This window comes from Limanda limanda, chromosome 19 (assembly GCF_963576545.1).
Source record: "Limanda limanda chromosome 19, fLimLim1.1, whole genome shotgun sequence".
NCBI classification, from domain to species: Eukaryota; Metazoa; Chordata; class Actinopteri; order Pleuronectiformes; family Pleuronectidae; genus Limanda; species Limanda limanda.
The window spans coordinates 9400472-9420278 of record NC_083654.1 but is presented as its reverse complement, the minus strand read 5'-3'; the positions used below and the strand labels follow the sequence as shown (position 1 = coordinate 9420278).

Sequence of the window (19807 nt, the reverse complement as noted above, 5' to 3'; positions counted from 1 at the left end):
TTGTCTGCTCCAGGGCAGCAGCCAGAGACTTCCTGGCTGCCGTCACACACTCCTCAGTATGACTGCACTCTTCCCAGGCACACACGCACACACACACGCACACACACACACACTCACACACACACACACACACACATGCTGTAAAACATCCCTTATCCTCACTGAAAACAAAACTCGGTGAATCACATCCATGCGGGGGAAGAGCTCAAAACACAGAGTGACATCATCACAACTTCCTGTTTCTTCTCTGTTGCCACGGAGACCTGGATTTGCATACTCTAGGCGATTGGTGGATGATGAGTCAGTACGGTTCAGTCCCGTGTTGCTCTTCGACCACAACAAAACCATAGCCCCTACTCTGTTCGGCTCCTGCCCGGCCTGGAGCACCGGAAAGCTTTGACCAAACATGGCTGAGATGTGACTCCATGGCTCAGCTCAGTGGAGGTGGGAATGAGTCTCTCCGGCATGGGGTTTGTGTGGCCAATGGAATTTCATTGCATATATCATGTCAGATCTCCTAACAGTCTTTATGTTTTTGGTTTTGGAAACAATAAATCTGTTGAGCTAATTGACTGAAATCCTTAAAGGGGATACAACAGCCTTTACACTATAATGAAAAGTAAGTGGGGTACGCGCTGGACACGTCCTTATATACAATTCAAAGCTTTTAAACACTTTACTGAATGGCTTTTACTTGATTGTTTCTTGCAATTAGCTAAATGAGCTTGATTGTTTTTTCTGCTGTCATTGATTTTAGATATTCTATAATTTGCTGTATTTGATTGAAATGACATTCTTGTTTTTATTTGTCTTCTTTGTGAAGCACTTTTTGACCGCTGAAAGGGCTTTATACGTAAAGTCATTACTTTTATTAATACAATATATTTTGTGATGACCGTAATACAATATGTTAACCTTTAACAAACAATAGAGAGTGTGACACAATAATAAACCAGTTCTCACCTGTTTCCAAGTATAGTTTGTAACTTCAATTGTGCAGAAGAACTTCAAACTTACAAGGGATATTCACCATGTTGTCCTATGTTCTAAAATGTCCTCACACTTTACTCAAGTCTAATAGCACTGAAGTGTGCATATTATGTACATATTCTGTATTATCTGTTAATATTTTTATTTATTTATTCTATTGCCTTGTTTATTCTCTTATCCACCTCACTCTGACAAGTGAGTTACCCCAGTGTTGGATCAATACAATTATATCTTAACTTATCTTATATTATCTGAACTTCTCACAGCAAATCTGTTTACAGATCTCACACACACACACACACACACACACACACACACACACACACACACACACACACACACACACACACACACACACAAAGCCAGTGCCCTAACCTTGCCTGAATTTTAAAACGATATACAAACAGGCGTGAAAATGTATAACTTAAAATATGAAAAAAATAGATATTATCACAGTAAGAGACCAACCAGCAGCATAATCCTGAGAGAAGTTTTTGAAAGAAGCTGTTACTCATTTAGAAGCATGCACTCGATCCAGCCGCCGGGACGTCCCGTTCAGACACAAAGTGAGGAGAGGGTGAAAATAAAACTCACCCCCCCCCACACACACACCCCCACCCGGTCCGGCCCCGGTGTCCCGTCACGTTGCCCCCGGTGCTTGTGACTCCACCGGCGGCTCCCGTCCCGTCCCCCTACAGGCCGGGCGCCGTAACCCCGCCCCCCTCCCCCCTCTCTCCGTACGGGACCGCAATGATTTAGAAGTTCAGGAATCCCACGTGACGTCACCGGGAGGATGAGGTAATGCTTCTGTAAATAGAACGTATTGTAATCTCGCTCCAGTCCAACGTGGTTCCTCCGGAGCGCCGCTCGTCCCGCGCCACTCGTCGGTAAGCGATCGCACCCCCCACTCAGGGAAACACACTTTACACTCACCGGCACCGACACAGCGAACCAACACGTTTCTTATTCATGTCTTTTTTTTTGTTGTATATTTTACTCGCTCAGTTATAAGTTTGTGTGTTTTCTTTTTCCATCGCGTTGAGCGCTGGTGTCTATTTTGGGGGGGTGTGACAGCAGCGGGCTCGTATACAGCTGGGTGCCGGTGTTTGTGAAAGGGGGGTTGGGGGGTGGTGGTGGAGGTGGGGGGCAGGTTGACTTCACGGAGCCGGAGATAACGGGGACCCCCTCACCGGGTCGTGCTGCCCGGAGTGGCCCGGAGGATGCGACGTTCGTCCGCCGAAGCATGAGGAACTTTGAGGAGCAGTGAGTCGCTTCGAAACTTTCTGGATGTTGTGTCTCCATCCGCGAGCTGAGAGGGGTTTTATTTTTTTAAAAGAAAAAGTTCTGTCGTGTCATTCATCGTGCGTTTGCTGTCGCGATCGCGAGGAAGAGGCGGGAAATATAAGTGGTTTTTTTTTAAATGTATTATCGGTGCTTGTTAATCCGTCTTCAATGGGCAGCGTGTCTGTTGGATTTATGTATTATAGGGGTGACGTCACTGTGCATCGATGTAACCACTGTGACAGAAGGTTTTGGGAGAAATGTGCTGAGTCTGCTCGTGTGGTACAAAAGCTGCCAGATCAAGAGGGAAAAACAGTTGAGGATAGTTATGATTATCTTTAATAGTGTTAAATGTTGGTTTATGTGAAATATCACATTATGTTTAATGATTACAAGAAGTGATACACACTCCATTTTAGTTACATAAAAAGTATTAAACAATGATAACCTGTGTTTTAACTGAGTTATCATGCCATTATATTTATCATGCCTTTATATTTACCTATCCTGTCTTGTAACACACAAACCTTTATGCCCACACTCACACTAACACACACACATGTGCGCACACATGCACGCACGCACACTTATGAAGTCACCTTGCCCGGGGTTGGAAAATGGGGGCTGAGGCAGGTTCAAACCTGTCAGGAGAGCAGGCCTAACAGCGCTGCCCTCCCTCTGCCACCTCCCTCCCTCATTCCATTTCTCCTCCATTCATTGTGTCATCCTCCTCTCTCCCTCTCTCTCTCTCTCTCTTTCTCTCTCTCTCTCCCTCTCTCTCTCTCTCTCTCTGTCGCTCTCTCACTGCCACTTGCCCTTTCCATTCCCCTCTCCATCACCCTAATGTAACCCACACACACACATACACACACATACACACACTTTCCATTTCTTATGGAAGCATGTACTTTTGGCCTGTCTTTCCACGCTGCTTTCTTTAGCTCTCACTGTTTCCCATAACATCAGGACCTGCTCTCGGCTCATGTAGACCCAAAAGTTTTAGAGCGCTTTTACCTGCGCATATATATCCAATGCATAACTCATAATCTCCACCTAAGAGACACTTCTTCTTCCTCCTCCTCTTCTTCTTCTTCTTCTTCGTCTTCTTCTTCTTCTTCTTAAGAGACAGTTCTTCTTCTTCTTCTTCTTCTTCTTCTTCTTCTTCTTCTTCTTCTTCTTCTTCTTCTTCTTCTTCTTCTTCTTCTTCTTCTTCTTCTTCTTCTTCTTCTTCTTCTTCTGCTTTTTGAGGAGGTCCGACCTGATGGCCTCTGTGTCATCTCTGGGAGTGTGTGAATCTTCTGGTGACATGCGGCTCGGAGGAATGCCTGGGGTCAGGGAGGCTGCTTCCTTTGCTCTCAGTGGAAAATGAAGGGGCCAGTAGCAGTTGCACTTTGTCATAATTACCCCTCCGCCCCATCACTGGTTTAATATCTCCTCATCATGGAGAGCAGGCTGGGTCAAACCTGGGTTAGTATTGAGGTGCAAGCGGGTTTTGTTATTATGCTCTATTCTGCGTTTGTGTTGATATTTTTTTTTATCCTAGTCTATCAACACAACGTGTTTCTCTGTAGTACAGTATTTGTACTAGCAGAGATTTGTGATATCCATCCTCTGTGGCCTCTATGTCATTACACACCTCTTCAACAATGCTTCCACGACAATATGTCATGTTTGGAGAAGAACTGTCATACACAGATACTGGTGGTGGGAACTGTCTGTGTAAATAGAAATATAATTAATAATAGGTTGGACATGAGGCAGTGTGTTGGTGCCGCAGGTTAAGTTTTCTCTTCTTCTGCTTTGTAGGTTTGTGGATGACATGAATGAAAAACAGGACAGGCCTTATGTGTGCGGCGCCCCGGGCTGCTCTCAGGTTAGTCGTGTGTACTGTGTGTGTGAGGAACCCCTTCGCTAAAGAGGCCACAAATCCCAAAGCAAAATAATAATTATAAATCTTATAAATTAAACAATTAGATGTTGTAGACAGGATTATTTCACATGCTTATTAATTATGGAAACTGAGTATTATATGAGGTCAACTGTGCAGGCTTGGTGTCTGTTTGCTGGGAAAAAAAGGAGAGTGGATTTACAAGTTCATAATCATAGGATTATCCAAGATTTAAGATGTGATTTGTCATAAAATCACACAATATGTGTGTTTACCATACTCCTAAAACTGTGATTAATTATTATATTATTAGAATGGTAGTAAAATCCAGAATCACCAGCACCAATGCTCAACCTCTTAGATTCACTCAAGCTGCAACAAATTTCACACACTCATATAGTTTCCTACCGCATGAATTATTCTCTGGGAAAATGGTGGAAAAAATTATCTCACAATGTTAAAGAAAGTAAAAAAAAACTGTGCAGCCTTTGTGTCTGTGCTTGGGAAAAAAAATAGAGTGGATTTGAATGGAGGGGAATAAATATTGGATTGTTCAGGATTTTAGATTAAATGTTTTATTTGTAATATGAACGTTCAATATGTACACATACTCTTAAGGCTAGTGTGTCATTCAGAATTATGTTATCAGAATAACAGTAAGTTAGAACGTTCTCCCCAAACTAATCAGAGACTGGACTGAACTGTCCACCTTCACAACACTAACCCTAACCCGACCTTTTCAGAGCTGCTGTTAATAATTGATTATGATGTGTATCATTATTTCATTATTATTATTATTACTATTATCATTATTGTCAAAGATAAAATGTCTATATACAGCAGTTGACCATTATGACTGATAAGACAGGCCAAGGGGCTGATTTAACCAAACGGTCCCCTCCTGTGTGTGTCATGTCGAACAGCTGCACGCATCTCTTCACCTCTTTCTCACTCTGTCGGTGTGCTGCAGCGCTTCCAGTCAGAGGAGCACCTGATCATCCACAGTCGCAAGCATGAGATGACCCTCAAGTTCCCCGCCATCAAAGCAGACACCGCCTTTACAGGTGAGACGCACAGCACTTGAGTTTCCTCCGACATCCACCGATCATGTTGAGGGGACAGTTTGCTTTTTAATTTGCAGCTTGGTCCCTTTATATGCCCATAAATACTCTTAATCTTTCCCTCCTCCCCATCTTTTTTTGCTCAGATATACTCCAGGTCACTCAGTTCAGCTGTTGTATCACTGCGTGTGTGTGTGTGTGTGTGTGTGCGTTTGCGTGCATGTGGTGACCCCTTCTCAGGATCAGTGCTCGATGAGCAAATGATGGTGCGACGTTATCCAGTATGAAATCAGATAAGCTCCACACAATCTTCCTTCCCTTCAGATAGGCTGCGCTGTGACATGGAGCTGCTCATGTTGCAGCGTGAACACTGTACCCCATCAGATTAGACCAAACATAGTGATAGTGCCATTAGCGACAGCCCACTTGGATTCAGAGTAGTGGGGAGGGGTTCAGTGCACGTGGGTCAGCACAAGTCGTCTTGAATATTTGAATCTCTATTTGGATATCGGGTAAAAGTGAGGGACAATCTACTGTGAGAATTGCATGGATGTGACCATGTATTTACTCACAGGGAACCTTAATTTAGCCTATAGCACTTAACCCAATTTGTTATCATGTACACCGGGGATTGTGGATTATGTTAATTTACTGCTAGATAGACAAATTATTTATCAGTATCAAATTCACCAACATGAGTAAATCACTGTAAACCAATTACTTTTATAACTAAATAATTTGCTCTGCACTTCCTTGAATAACTCTCAGAAAAAAAGTAAAAAATTACAAAAAGGCCAATTTATGTGTTCAGATAGATTTTCTTGTTCAAAATCTAAAGATGTTAAATTGTATTTTTCATATGCAACAAAGAAAGGCAGCAAATACTGACATTTGAGGTGCAAGAACCAGAAATTGTTTGTCGTGTTCACTTACCGAATAATAATTTCAGAAACAATACATTTTTGTTGATCAAATAACTGATTAATCAGCGTATGATTTCATCTAGAAAGTGTTAAGATATATCTTTTATAACAGAACTGCTTCTTTTAGAGATTTTTATACATTCTGCATCTTCCTTCTCTACTTTAAAGGCATAATCTGCTGACCCAACAAGAATCTGTTATGGGAGTGCAAAGATTTTGTGTCCAGTTGTGTTGTAGGTGCCTTTCGCGATAGAAAAAAACCTCAAACAATGCAATACTGAATATAACATTGAATAATTAAAAAAAAAAACATGACAAAAATGCGATTAATTAATGGCAAAATCAGTGATCTACTAGACAGCTCTAGAAATGCTTCACAGCTTTAAGGTTGTTAATGTAAAAGCGTCCACACAGCTAATATAGGATGCACAAAGCAGCATGATGAGTGGCTTCACTCTCCGGCCTTGGACCGCCATGATGCACCCACTACCAGACCACTGTCATGTGACACTGGCTGTAACCATAGAAACAGCTGTCTGTCTGCACATAAACATCAGCCTGACATCTGACCTCTGCGCTCTGTGTGCATGTGTGGGTGTGGGTGTGTGTGTGTGTGTGTGTGTGTGTGTGTGTGTGTGTGTGTGTGTGTGTGTGTCTGTCCTGCAGCTTGTCACATCTCCTGCAGGAAATCTTATGTCAAAACAAAGAGCCTGGCTGACCTTTGACCCCTGCATGTTTAGATGGCTCATAGAGTCAGACTGATGTTATCTCAGGCAGAGACAGAGTGCGACAGAGAGGAGACTCGTTTATCCTCTGGCAAATAAGCTAATACATGAATGTCTCCTTTTTTCTTTTTTTTTTAATCGTTCTCCTTTTTGTGTGTTTATTCATACGCGATGACTCTAGACCAGACGCCAACGCCAACACGATTTTTGCAGAACTGTGAAGAGGTTGGACTGTTCAAGGAGATAGAGGAAGAGTTCCTTCAAGCACAAGAAGAGGAAAAGAGCAAACAGGTGAATTCACAAGAAAACATAGTATATAAGTAAAATTACAAGAAATTCACATAAAAAGGAAAATTTAAAGACAGACTTGTTACTGGTGTTTGCTTCTGAAGTCTTAAAAATTTTTTTTTTGGTTGACACTCGAGTGTGAGGGAGATAAAATCAGTCGGACCCAATTAGGCGTTTGCAGATATCTGACCTCCTGCGAGGAAACACACACCCGATGATCACATTCTGCCCTGTAAATGAAATAGCTAGACATCAAACACACCTACAAAACATTTACACATGCATGTACCTCAGATCACAAAACACACTCACAGTGAAAGCAGATATTGCCGTCTGAGTTCAAAAGTGGTCCCAGCTGTTTGTCACACCCGCCTCTCCCCCGCAGACGCTTACCAATAATGGGCCGTCCTGTATGAGCCAGCACCAGCTCAAACCCCAGCTTCAGCTCCAGCACACGCATCCCCAGCCTCAGCACCCACATCCCCAGCCACCGCTGCACCATCCCCACCCCCACGCTCTGCAACGTCCACAGTGTCATGGCCCCATGATGGGCCCCAGCTGCAACCTGGCTGCCCAGCAAACGCTGTCCTCCTCCCAGGCCGGATCGGTCATCACCCAGGCTCCTTCCACGCTCACACACTCAGGGTGAGTATCGGTGCACACTCACACGCCTTAATATTGATTCATTCATGCAGCAATGCTTCACATACATACATATTCCCTTTTTTCCTATTTGGTTTTCTCACCCTTCCCTCCTCTCCTTCACCCTGTCTCGCCCTTCCTGTTTCTGACATATTATAACTCATTCTGTCCGGTGGCATTTCCCCCTGCATAATTTATCACTGCACTAATGAAATGAGGGAAACAGCAGGTTGAAAAAAATCTAATGTAAATTTACTGAGAGAACAAAGTAATAGCAAAAGAGATGGAGAAACCACCGAATAACGACACCACCTGCTCCTACACCCAATGGTTAGGGTTTTGTATTTTTTTTACACTCCGAGTCTGTCAATGTCTGGGCAGCTTCCACGGCTCCCTGGTTATCTCCCAGTTCAGGAGACAGATTAGAGGAGTTCCTGTCTTTCATCTGATCAGCTCCCAGCAGCTGCTCCCCCTCTTCCCAACAGCTCAGTCTTTAGGATTTGTGAACGGCAGTTGACACTCAGCCATCTGAATATTAGATTACATAGTAAATTTAATGGGTTAAGTGTAAATTATGACAGCAATTTCAATCTTGGCCTGTATTTTAATGAGAAACAGTTTTTTGTTTGATATCGCCATGTCAAATTTGAAAGATTGCAACAATTTCGCATTATTAAATTAAAATGTCACATGAATTAATAACTTTTTTCAAATAAAACTCTATAAGACTAAAAATTCTAAATTCTTTAGCCACAGGCTGTGACAATTAAATTTTTAAATGAAGAATTAATTAACTAATCTATATTAAAATGATATGCTAATTTATATAACATTAAATTACATAAATACATACATTATATTACATGACAGTAAATAAACTAATTTATATATTTGGCAATTTTAAGTTGAAGGATAAGCCAATTTTATAATTTATAGATGTGTTCAAATTTGAAGTGTGTTACTGTATTTTCCCATTTATATTATATTATATTATATTATATTATATTATATTATATTATATTATATTATATTATATTATATTATATTATATTATATTATATTATATTATATTATATTATATTATATTGTATAGTATAGTGGGCTTTTTTAGTTTTTGTAATGATGTGTCTCCAGTGAATAAATTAAATTCTTTGGTTCCATGTTAACAGTTTTTTTAACAGCGTTTATGTTGTTGTTGTTTTTCCTCTCATATTTTTGCATTGTAATTGATGTTTTGAGAATAAAGGGTATTGACATACAACCGTAGTGAAATATAACACAGACCTCAAGAGAGATTCAAAATGGGGTAGTTGCAATGAGATTGTCAACCCTTAAAATCCCACCAGAGTGCCCGATATTTATGAGATTATTCTTTATAGTTTGGAGGCTAAGAAGGAATTTGGAACTTTTCTTCTCTTATCTAAAATCGTACACCTTCTTATCTCCTCTCTACGAACCTATTACTCATTAATGCTTGCAACAGATCGAGCAGAGAAACCAAGCCTCTGTCACGGTGACATGATAACGTCCGCACATCTGTCCAGGACCAGGCAGGACAGTGAAGAGAGAGAGAGAGAGAGAGAGAGAGAGAGAGAGAGAGAGAGAGAGAGAGAGAGAGAGAGAGAGAGAGAGAGAGAGAGAGAGAGAGAGAGAGAGAGAGAGAGAGAGAGAGAGAGAGAGAGAGAGAGAGAGAGAGAGAGAGAGAGAGAGAGAGAGAGAGAGAGAGAGAGAGAGAGGGAGAGAGAGAGAGAGAGGGAGAGCTGACAATAAATCAGTACCAGCTGATTCCAGACACAGCGTTAGTCAGTGAAACCAGCAATGTGTTACTAAATGAACCGTGGATTGTGTGTCTGACTGTTTCTCCTCGTGTTTATCACCGGTTTCCATAGCAACCCGTCTCTGAGTGTCTGGCGGTTGGCCCGGTAGAACTGTTGTGGTTACATTAGGAAATGTTGTTTTGGTTTGTCTGAACCATGTTGTGCGTTAAACGGGGGCCACATAGCCCAGATTCAGTGATGACATCATTGCCGATGACCTCAGCACGGCCACGGAGGCCCACGCTGTCTGATTGGCCGGAAGCCAGAGCGGTTAGGTCAGCACATGGCACCCTGGGTTTCTGCATTCCCCGCTGTGATCCCTGAGCTTCTCTCCTCCCTCCCAAGCTGCCACTTTTTTTTCTTTCCTCCGTTTTCTTTCATTTTTCTCGACTCGTCATAGTTTCCATTGTCATCACCTCACCTCGAAACCTCTGTTTACGCCTTTTACTCACGTGCGATCACTCTTTTTTGGTTTCACATTTTTGATCGACCAGATCATCCAGAAGTGTTGGCTCATCCAGGTTACAGCATATTTACCCGCTCACTTCCAGTGGATTTCAACTGTAGTTTCATTTGTATGTGCCCACATTTTGGGGAAATTTGCCATTTTTTTTCTCAACTGGGTTAAGATCAAATGATTTTTAATCAGCATATACACTCATTCATCTGCATATAGACAATGTTAAACACTTAATCAGACCAAAGAAGAGCACAAGAGGAAACATTTTATCTACCAAGATTACTTTGAGAAGGCTTTATTACATTGGTAAGAAGGAATTTTAATTAGAACAGGAAAAAAAAACACAAGTTCAACTGTTTAAATTATATGAAATTTAGCCTGCAAATATGGCAAAACAGTTTTTGTCATTGTAGAATGACAATGAAAAGAATTAGACTTGTGTTGCAACATTTAAAAATAACATATTTAGCCTATAATTCAATAGAATCATCTTTTTCCAATAACAATGTGTTATCCTTCACAGGATAACTCTTCACAGTAAAGGTCTGTGATAGGTTATCAATTTAAAAACACAGGGTTGTTTCTGAAAATACACCTTATTGTTTTATAATGTAATTTTTCCATTCACCTTCATTGTTTTGGGGTGAAGGTAAAAATCCAAGGAACAGATATTTCAAAACTGAAAACATTAACCAGAACTAGACTCATGTTTGGTAAGGTAAGCGTGAGGTTAAGATTCTTTTTTTTATTATTTAGGTGAACCAACCCTTTGAAATAAAATAAATAATGGCAGATGGCTCTTGTTGATTTTCTCCTTTGAGTCATAGTTAACATGAGTAGTAGTGTTGTGGGTAGCACCGTCGCCTCCCCAGGTTCGCCTCCTGGTTTCATTTATCTCTGCATGGGTATTCTCCTGCCTCCTCCCGCAATTTAATTGGATGCTCTAAATTAACATTAGGTTTGAATGTGAGCATGTATGGTTGTTTGTCTCTGTGTGTTGACCCTGCGATACCTGTAGAGGGTTTACCACGCCTCTCGTCCAATGTCATCTTGGATTTGCTCCAGCTCCCGCCTGTGACCCTCAAAGGTTAAGCTGTATAGATAATGGATGGATGGATCTATCTGAAACTCATTTTCTATTAAGACATCTAATTAAGGTTTCACTTTGTGACCCGTCCCTCCTTCTCTCTGCACACAGCCCAGTTCCCGGGCCGCTGTCCTCCCTCCTTTACATGCGGAACAGACACAGGCAACCGTTGCCGGCCTCCTTACCTGGCACGCTGCCTGATCCCGCCATGCAGGGAGCGTCTGCGCAGCACATGCCTGTAAGTATAATACAGGTTATCCACACACACACACTCACACACACACTTGCATGCATTATCATTTATACATGCAGGTAAAGTGGCCAAAGTGGTCAAGATCCCCCGAGTTAGAAATATTCATGGCCGACAGAAGAATTCACTTCACTCTTTTGGATGAATTAATGAAAAGTGTCAAACTCCAGATGGATGTGACCTTGAGGGGAAGCGTGTACGTGTTGGTGCTGATGCTTTCTCTTGTCACGGTTGAAAGGTTATTTTTGTGTCAATTTCTTCTTTTATTCAGATAGAGAAGCAGATGTCTTGCCTAATGGGGATACCAGGTCCCGTACACAACCCCTCCTGCTCCTCGCCTCAGGTACTGACCACCAGTCATATTCTCTTTCTATCTCTGTGGAATATTCTTTCTTCCCTGGTGATAGCGCTGTGCTTTGCTGTGGGAGTAATAACCATTTATGGCAATATTAGGTGTAACGGCTAGACCGCTAGTGGTTCATGAATGTGGTTTTCAAGCTACATAAAGGAATATTTGTGCTTTCTTACGGGTCTGGAGGGTTAGAAAAAGGGTTGAAACGGTGAGTTTAGCTCTGTGCAGCAGCAACAAAATCAGCCTATAGCTGTGTTCCAATTTATAGGCCGCTTTCAAAGGACACGGTCTACCAAGCCCATGAAGGAGGAGGTCCTTGTGGGCCGTGTAGACCATGAAGGCCGAACTGAAATGAGAGCGTTTGTTCAACAGAGGCTTTTCGTTTCTCAGGGATGGAATTGAGGAAGCATTTGCCACATTTGAAGGATCCGTTGAAATGGGACAGTCTAGACTTCAATGAACCTTTAAAGCTCATTCATTTTATTTGTTAGGTGATTAAGATTTAGTTTGTGTAATTTGTGTATGTGTAAGTGTAATAAATGTAAAAAAAAGAAGACTTTGCTGTTGGGCCCAGACATAGCATACAACCCTCCGCAAAACAGTGAGTTACAATTTTTTTACAGATTAAACCAATGAAAGATAATATTATATCTTTGGACAGATCCATTGTAGATGTTACCCCCCTGTTTAAATCGTTATGCTAAGCTAAGCTAACTGGCTACAAGCTGTGGTTTCAGATATGGTGGTCCTGATTTTCTCATCTAACTCTCTGCTAGAAAGAAAATCAGTGTATTTACTGAAATGTCAAAGTAAACCTTGAACTCTATGCTGTCATTCTTCTCTCCTCTATACACATCCCAATATTATGACGCAGTGTGCTGGCATAATTGGCCGGGAACATTGTCTCTGAAAGATTTCTGTTAAATGTATACCAGAGAGGATATGTATTAATAAAATCAGCAAATAAGCAAAGAGCAAGAAGAACGAGGTCTCACTGATTTGTCAGTGATTTAGTTTAGATTGCATGGGCGCACTTGGGCCTGGCAAAGGTGAACTCGAGAACAATGGCAAATCTTTTTCGTTTGTGCTGCAAACAAATCCAACAGCCAGTATGTTTAAGCAAACACATGCCCAAAAAATGGCAGAAAAGTGGCTACATTATAAAACAGTAGTGGAATGGGGCTTGAATCTTTCTAATTATACTTGTTCAGCCGGCGACAAAGACTAAGTGCTTGTACACCTTGTTCTGAGCTGTCTCCCAAATGGGAAGTGACGCACAGTGGAAAAAAAGGACCAGTATTCAAATATGGCAAATATGGCAAGAAACCCGAAAACAAATAAACTGGACACCTTAAACACGTCATTAAGTCGGGCTACTCAGTCCTTGTTTATAAAAATATATATGGGGAGTATGACTTGTCCAGAAATCAAATTCGATGACAAGACTTTCATTTTTGCTTTAATCACTGAGTCTCCTGTAGTTTGCCTGATACTGAAAATCTGTTCAACCAACACTTAAGTGAAAAGGTTTGAAAAAGCATTTAAGAGTTTTGAAACATTAACTCAGCAATGTCGTGTTTGCTTCAAGAACCAAAATTATGAAATATGCTGAATCATACACTCCTTATGACGAAGGTGAAGTTGATTTATTCCTTTTTAATCAGGATATACAGGAAACCATGATTCAACACTTTAACACACAAACACACACACACACACACAGGACAGGACGTCACCATCCACATGCCCTCTCTGACTCTTAGGTTGTTATATTTTCCTTGTGTCAACATGCTCTCTATCTCTGCCCTCTTTAATAGTACATATCCTCTTTCCAGGGGCATGTAGTATAAATTGTTAAATATATGTGGGCTATCAAAAGCAACTTCACAGGGAAAACTGTGAAATCACCCTGCAACCATACACACACGCGTTGTCCCTCCACACACACACACAGTAGAGTCTCCCCGACTTCAGAGGACTTTAGGTTGACTTAAATTCAATGGATGGAGAATTACTTGAACCTTATCTATACTTACCACAAACCATTATCTCTAACTCACCTACAAACATGTGTTCACTTTAATGTATTGTCAGTAATTATTATATTTCATAGTTTATATCATGGGTACTTGCATTTGGTCCTCATTAGGAAGACAAGTTGCCATAATGTGACAATGTAAACATGTTAGGTCCCCACAACATGAGTTATACATTGTCTACTCACACACACACACAGACACACACACACACACACACAAATACTATCAGAGGTTATGACTTAATGTGCAGAGCTTGTCTATAGCGTGGCAAATGAAAAGTGGTTTCAGCTTTCAAAGCCTCTCAGGTCCTAGGTTCAAATCTGAACCTCTCTTCATCTCTTTTACACACACACACACACACACACACACACACACACACACACACACACACACACACACACACACACACACACACACACACACACACACACACTCTCATACACACACACACACACACACACAGTCTGGTCTCCGTGACATTCAAGGACATGAAATTGATTGATATTGATTTCCTGTAGACGTTACTCACTGAACCATAACCCTTACCTTAACTTAAACTTTACCTAAACTTTTTGTGTGACTTTTTCGTCCCCATAATGTGACCTTGTAAACAGATTTAAGTCCCCACAACAACAGAAATATCTGGACCACACACAACACACACACATTCTTCAGATTCTATAGTAATTAAGTTTCATTTGATGTTCTGCATTGTCACAGTATGAGAGGAGACGTTGTCTTCCTTAAAAAGCAACGTATTGGATGTATTAACCCCTGTTGTACAGTAACTCCACACTCGTCTCAAGTCGAGTAAAGTAAACATTTGACGAGTGGCTCAGTGTACAGTGTACAGTTTCATGTCTTCATTCACTGATCCCTCCAGACAGAAATATCAGCGTGGTGTGTCATCCAGGCCAAGGCGATCCATGATGTAATCACCAGCCCCAGTGTCAGGGTGTTTCTATGTAGTAAACAGAGAAGAATTACTTGTGTCCCGTCCTCTTCAGTGTGTGTGCGCGTGTGTGTGTGTGTGTGTGTGTGTGTGTGTGTGTGTGTGTGTGTGTGTGTGTGTGTGTGTGTGTGTGTGTGTGTGTGTGTGTGTGTGTGTGTGTGTGTGTGTGTGTGTGTGTGTTTGTGTGTGTGTGTGTGCGTGTGTTTGACTGGCAGCCTGGCTGGCTGGCTGGTAACGCTGGCACAGACAGCTCAGTGACCTCATCCTTGGCAGCCGCTAAATGTGCTCCCTTTTTTTTTTATCACTGAATGGTGGAGAGAGAGAGAAAGAAAGAGGAAGAGAGCGAGAGAGAGAGAGAGAGAGGGGAAAAAAACCCAGCTTCTTCTCTTAAAGAAATATTGTGTAACAGGGAGCAGATAGCAATATTGCCTGGGAGGAGGGGTGGGGAGAGGGGTGATGTCATGCTCCAAACATGACCTCTCCCTCCTCTCTCTTGCTCTCCTCCTCTGCTGAGCGTAGGAGAAAAGTGAGACGAGGTTTAATTTAGCTCTTACAGTCTGTTTAGTCAGATGATACGCCGGAATGATAAAGTGTGAAAATATCGAGCTGAGGACGGAACACGTTGCCCGTCTTATTTACGGTCGTCTTCACGGGTTGTGTTGTCGAGGATTAGGAGAGATGGTGGCGACGGACCACGTGGGAGATTATTGCCGATAGGAGTTATTTACAGGTAGAGGAATAGCTGTGGGGATTCTTACCTCTAAGACTTGGCTGCTTGACCTGAAGTGGTTTGTAGGTTGATAGGTTAGATCTGCTGTTGCTAATTTAACTGGTTCCTGGAGGTGAAACCCCCCCCCCCCCACCAACCATGAGAGACATCTGAAAATGTTTCCATAGAATCACAAACTCTTCCAGTGTGGTGTCGATGTACCAGCTCAAATGTACCGACTGTAATAGGCCGTGTTTCAATGGAACATGACTTATCTAGTGTCTAAATGCCACAGAGGTGAGGTTGTATTCAACATTTGTTTGTTTGTGAGTTGGCAGCATTACACAGAAACTACTGGATTGATTTCCACAAAACCTGGTGGAAGGATGTGATATGGATCGAGGAAGAAGCCATTCAATTTTGGGGGTGGATCCAGGATTTTATTTAACATTGTGATATTGGGGGTCTTTCTTTTTTCTCTCAAGCTATAATGAAGATCTGGTATGTGTTGAGTGCTAATATCTGTGAATAGGTGAAATGAATGATCTGGATTTTGTGAATCTTAATAAATATTTGTGTCACATCTCTCTCTGATGTGTATATATATATATATATATATGTATATTTGTGTAAGAAAAGTGTGTATACATCGATTCATGTTTTCTAATCTTTTCATCCAAACTCAGAGATCCAAACAGGCACTGGGTCATCATTTCCAACAGCACCACCCAGGAATGGTTTCCATCCACAACCCGGGAACATCCATGGGTCATGCGATGGACATGATGTCACAGTGCCACCAGGCCCCTCCGCTACGACACCACCATCATCCTCATCATCCACAGCTTCCAGCTCCAACCCTCCCTTACCCGCAGCGGTGCCACGGCCCTCCTCCGCATCACCTGCAGGGAAACCCGCTCAACCACCAGCTCCACCATTCAGGGAACGCACTGCACACTCAGGCTCAACAATCACCGCCTTCTCACCTTCACCAGGCATCACCGCCTGAGCCTCCGCGGCCTGTTTCAGCACAGGTACGGTGCTTTACATCTACATGACCCCGGGGTTTCTGCCCTCAAGCACAGTGAGGTAACCGGTCTTGTTTTTGTTTTGTTTGCAGTTATCACCAGAGGGACAGCAGATGCACCCTTCGCACCATTCTCATTCCCAGCATGACATGCAGCAAGGGGGTGGAGGGGCACGAGAAGGAGGAGGCAGCAACCGTCGCCGGAGGTCGGCAGAGCAGGACCCCGACGAGCGCAGGCAGAAGTTTCTAGAGCGCAATCGGGCTGCGGCCACCCGCTGCCGACAGAAGAGGAAGGTGTGGGTGTCGTCGCTGGAGAAGAAAGCTGAGGAGCTGACGCACACAAACCTGCAGCTACAGGTGGGGCACACAGTCAAGTACACACACACACACACACACACACACACAATCCACACTTCAAGGATACTGAGTGTTTCTCTGTGTTTCCAGAACGAGGTGACGTCGTTGAGGTCAGAGGTGGGTCAGCTCAAGCAGATTCTGGTCACCCACAAGGAATGTCCTGTCACCACCCGGCAGAGAGAATCACAGGGGTACCCCAGTGAGTAAATCCCCCTTACCCTGTGCCCGTCGCTAGAAATATCACCAGACGCCTGAAACCAATCATCTCCATCCACCGCTGAGGGTATAATCCAGTCTTGTTATACCAAACCGACCCTCTACACACACAGGGACCTAACATTTCAACTAAACAGCACTTGAGAGTGAAAACTCTGCTTTTATCCCCATGAGTGCATCCGTCCATGCACTTTTATTCCTGTGGAGAACCAATCAGGAAGAGGCACTGCACTCTGAACTCTCATTCAAATGAGAATATTTTTCGTTTTTCAAAGCAGCTCTTGACGGTGTTTAAAATACCCTGGAGTGCAGAGCTCTTGTTGCACTCGCATGAAGTTAGCACGCAGCAAAATGCAGACCATGCCCATCTTGCACTCCAGCCAGGCTAAAGTTAATGTTCAACAATAACGGAACCTGTAACTGACCTTAAAAAATTGAAATAACTGCACCTTGTGGCTTTAATGGAAAACAGCCATTACGATTCAAGCGTTGAGCTTTAGAGAACAACGACGGATGCAAAGTTGGCATGAGTTGTATCCATATATTTCTACTGTTGTCTTTTTTTTACGTGTATGTACAGTATTCAATTGTTAAAAATAAAAGAGATATTTTTCTTTAATCTGTAAACTGTTTTCATTCATCCGGTGGCTGGTATTATAAACCACGTGCGGTCAGGGCCCCGTACCTCACAGAGCGGGCAGTCCACACAAGGTCAGTGACTTTGATTGACAGCTGTCTCTGTGTCCAGCTGCAGGAGGAAGTCCCACTCCTGTCGGCCCTGCAGCGTCTCATGCGCTGGCCATCCAACACAACAGCATCTCCACCTCCTCGACAGCTGCGAGCGACACAAGCCCCGACTCCCAGCCCGGACACTAGTGCTCGTCATATAGAGGAGGGGGTACGATTGGACTGAAATATGGTTCTGTCATGAAAGTCTCGCCCGACTGTGGATCTCTTTACGTTGCAGATGAAATACTGAACTGGATGGTGAATTTATAAATCCATGTGAACACTGAGGGATTTTTATTCAACATTACTCTAATTTGTTTCTGGTTTTCTGCTTCAGAAACACATTCTGAGAGATTTAATTTCCATTACGTGTGCAACTAGAGGGGCACTCAGTCAAGCGCATATCTCCGCCAAGGCCCAACAGTCCCCTTAAGTGCAATCAAGGTGATCATACTTATAGAAATCAATCCCTTAAAATGCCTGATTTTTGTTATGTAGTGTCATGAATTATTCACAGGGCAATCACAGAAAATATCACAGAAAGTGAGAAAATAATTCCTGGATCCGCACCAAATATTAAAGGGTTCTTCCCTGTCCCATACCACATCCTTCCACAAAGTTTCGTGGTTATCCGTTCAGCAGTTTTGGCATTATTTTACGTAAACCAACCAACCAACTTACCGATTTGGACGAAAGCATAATGTCCTTGGCAGAGGAAAAAAATGCCCTTTTCTGAAAGCCTTGTTGAAAACTGTGATGCTTCGTGGTGACTGCATCCTGTGTTTGTTCAGAAAATGCCTGTTTCTGTTCACAGCAATCTGACATTGCCTGCTGCCCACTGACTATGCGCACACACACACACACACACACACACATGCACGCACGCACGCACGCACGCACACACACACACGCACACATACACACACATTTATCATCATAGCATAAAGCATAATTTCAGTCTTCTCTCGCTCTAACCTTGCACTAATTTAAAAAACAAAGCCTATGTATTAGTTTATATCTTAAACCGAGCAGCTGCAAGTGCACACCTTATGCCATTCTGTCAAAACTATGTATTTTTATATATATATAACTAATGGGAAGACAAAGAATAAATGTGTATTTTAAGATGTCAAATCAAACCCACGCCTGTCATGGAAAGCCATTTAAAACACGACTTAACAACTGCCTTGAGATATACTAAATGCCTCGAAGCAACACTTCATGTCTCAAGCCCTGACACAGTAATTTAATTTACACTTTTTTGCACTGCAAAGATGTTGACAATCGCTGTAAATCTAATGCTAAAATAAAAACATTTATTCTGGTATTTTGTTGTGGGTCATTTTACAAGATAAACACAGTAAACTGTGATTTATGAGATCATCAGTGTGATTCTGGACAAACAGTATGGTCTACTCTGCCATCTAGTGACTGGTTTTATTAGCTGGTGGCTGACCATGATAACTGTATTGGTCAGCAACTAGATTACATCCTGTTTTTAAGTGGGCTTTTGCTTATTTATTTAAAAAGATGAGTAAAAGAAAAGTCTCCCAAATTAAAGTAAAAAAAACCTGTGTTGCAGAATACAATCTGGAATACATAGATGTTTTAAGATCTTGGCTCTCTGATGATATGAAAATAAGTTTGTGTCTGTGCGTGCGTGTGTCCTTGTGAGAGTGTGTCCTTGTGAGTGTGTTGTGTGGTTTGAACTAAGTGTGGGAGGCACTCCACCCCGTCTACTCAAACAAAAGGGACTGCTTAATTATTGCCAGATCTCATCTTGACACGCATACAAAAGCATGGATGCACACACACACACACACACACACACACACACACACACACACACACACACGCACACACACACACAGTTCAGTGTATCCCTCACACACTAGTTTCCCTCGGACGTCCTAAATATCAGCTGCACAGGAAGAAAATCTTATTAACATTAACACTTAACATTACCTTAATAGCAAAAATAAAGGGAGCTCAACACAACCTGAAGTTCAAGAGG

At 42.3% G+C, this 19807-nt stretch overlaps 1 protein-coding gene across 2 annotated transcripts; it reads left to right on the top strand.

Moving 5' to 3' along the window:
* Positions 1-1829: 1829 nt before the first annotated feature.
* On the top strand, positions 1830-19109 carry creb5a (cAMP responsive element binding protein 5a). Of its 2 annotated transcripts, none has more exons than XM_061093203.1 (11): positions 1830-1877; positions 4078-4144; positions 5130-5223; positions 7050-7159; positions 7542-7801; positions 11274-11400; positions 11684-11755; positions 16151-16498; positions 16585-16848; positions 16939-17047; positions 17813-19109. In XM_061093203.1, exons 2-11 carry the CDS (start codon positions 4091-4093, stop codon positions 17938-17940), a joined length of 1566 nt encoding a protein of 521 aa, XP_060949186.1. In that variant the 5' UTR covers positions 1830-1877; positions 4078-4090; the 3' UTR covers positions 17941-19109. The 2 variants fall into 2 exon arrangements, with proteins under 2 accessions (XP_060949186.1, XP_060949185.1); XM_061093202.1 differs by lacking the exon at positions 1830-1877 and adding an exon at positions 2195-2253.
* Positions 19110-19807: the final 698 nt, after the last annotated feature.

Coding starts and splice junctions, on each gene's coding strand:
- creb5a (XM_061093202.1), top strand. CDS start 2,234: ATGAGGAACTTTGAGGAGCA. Junction 2,254..4,077: donor ATGAGGAACTTTGAGGAGCA/GTGAGTCGCTTC, acceptor TCTGCTTTGTAG/GTTTGTGGATGACATGAATG. Junction 11,756..16,150: donor CCTCCTGCTCCTCGCCTCAG/GTACTGACCACC, acceptor ATCCAAACTCAG/AGATCCAAACAGGCACTGGG.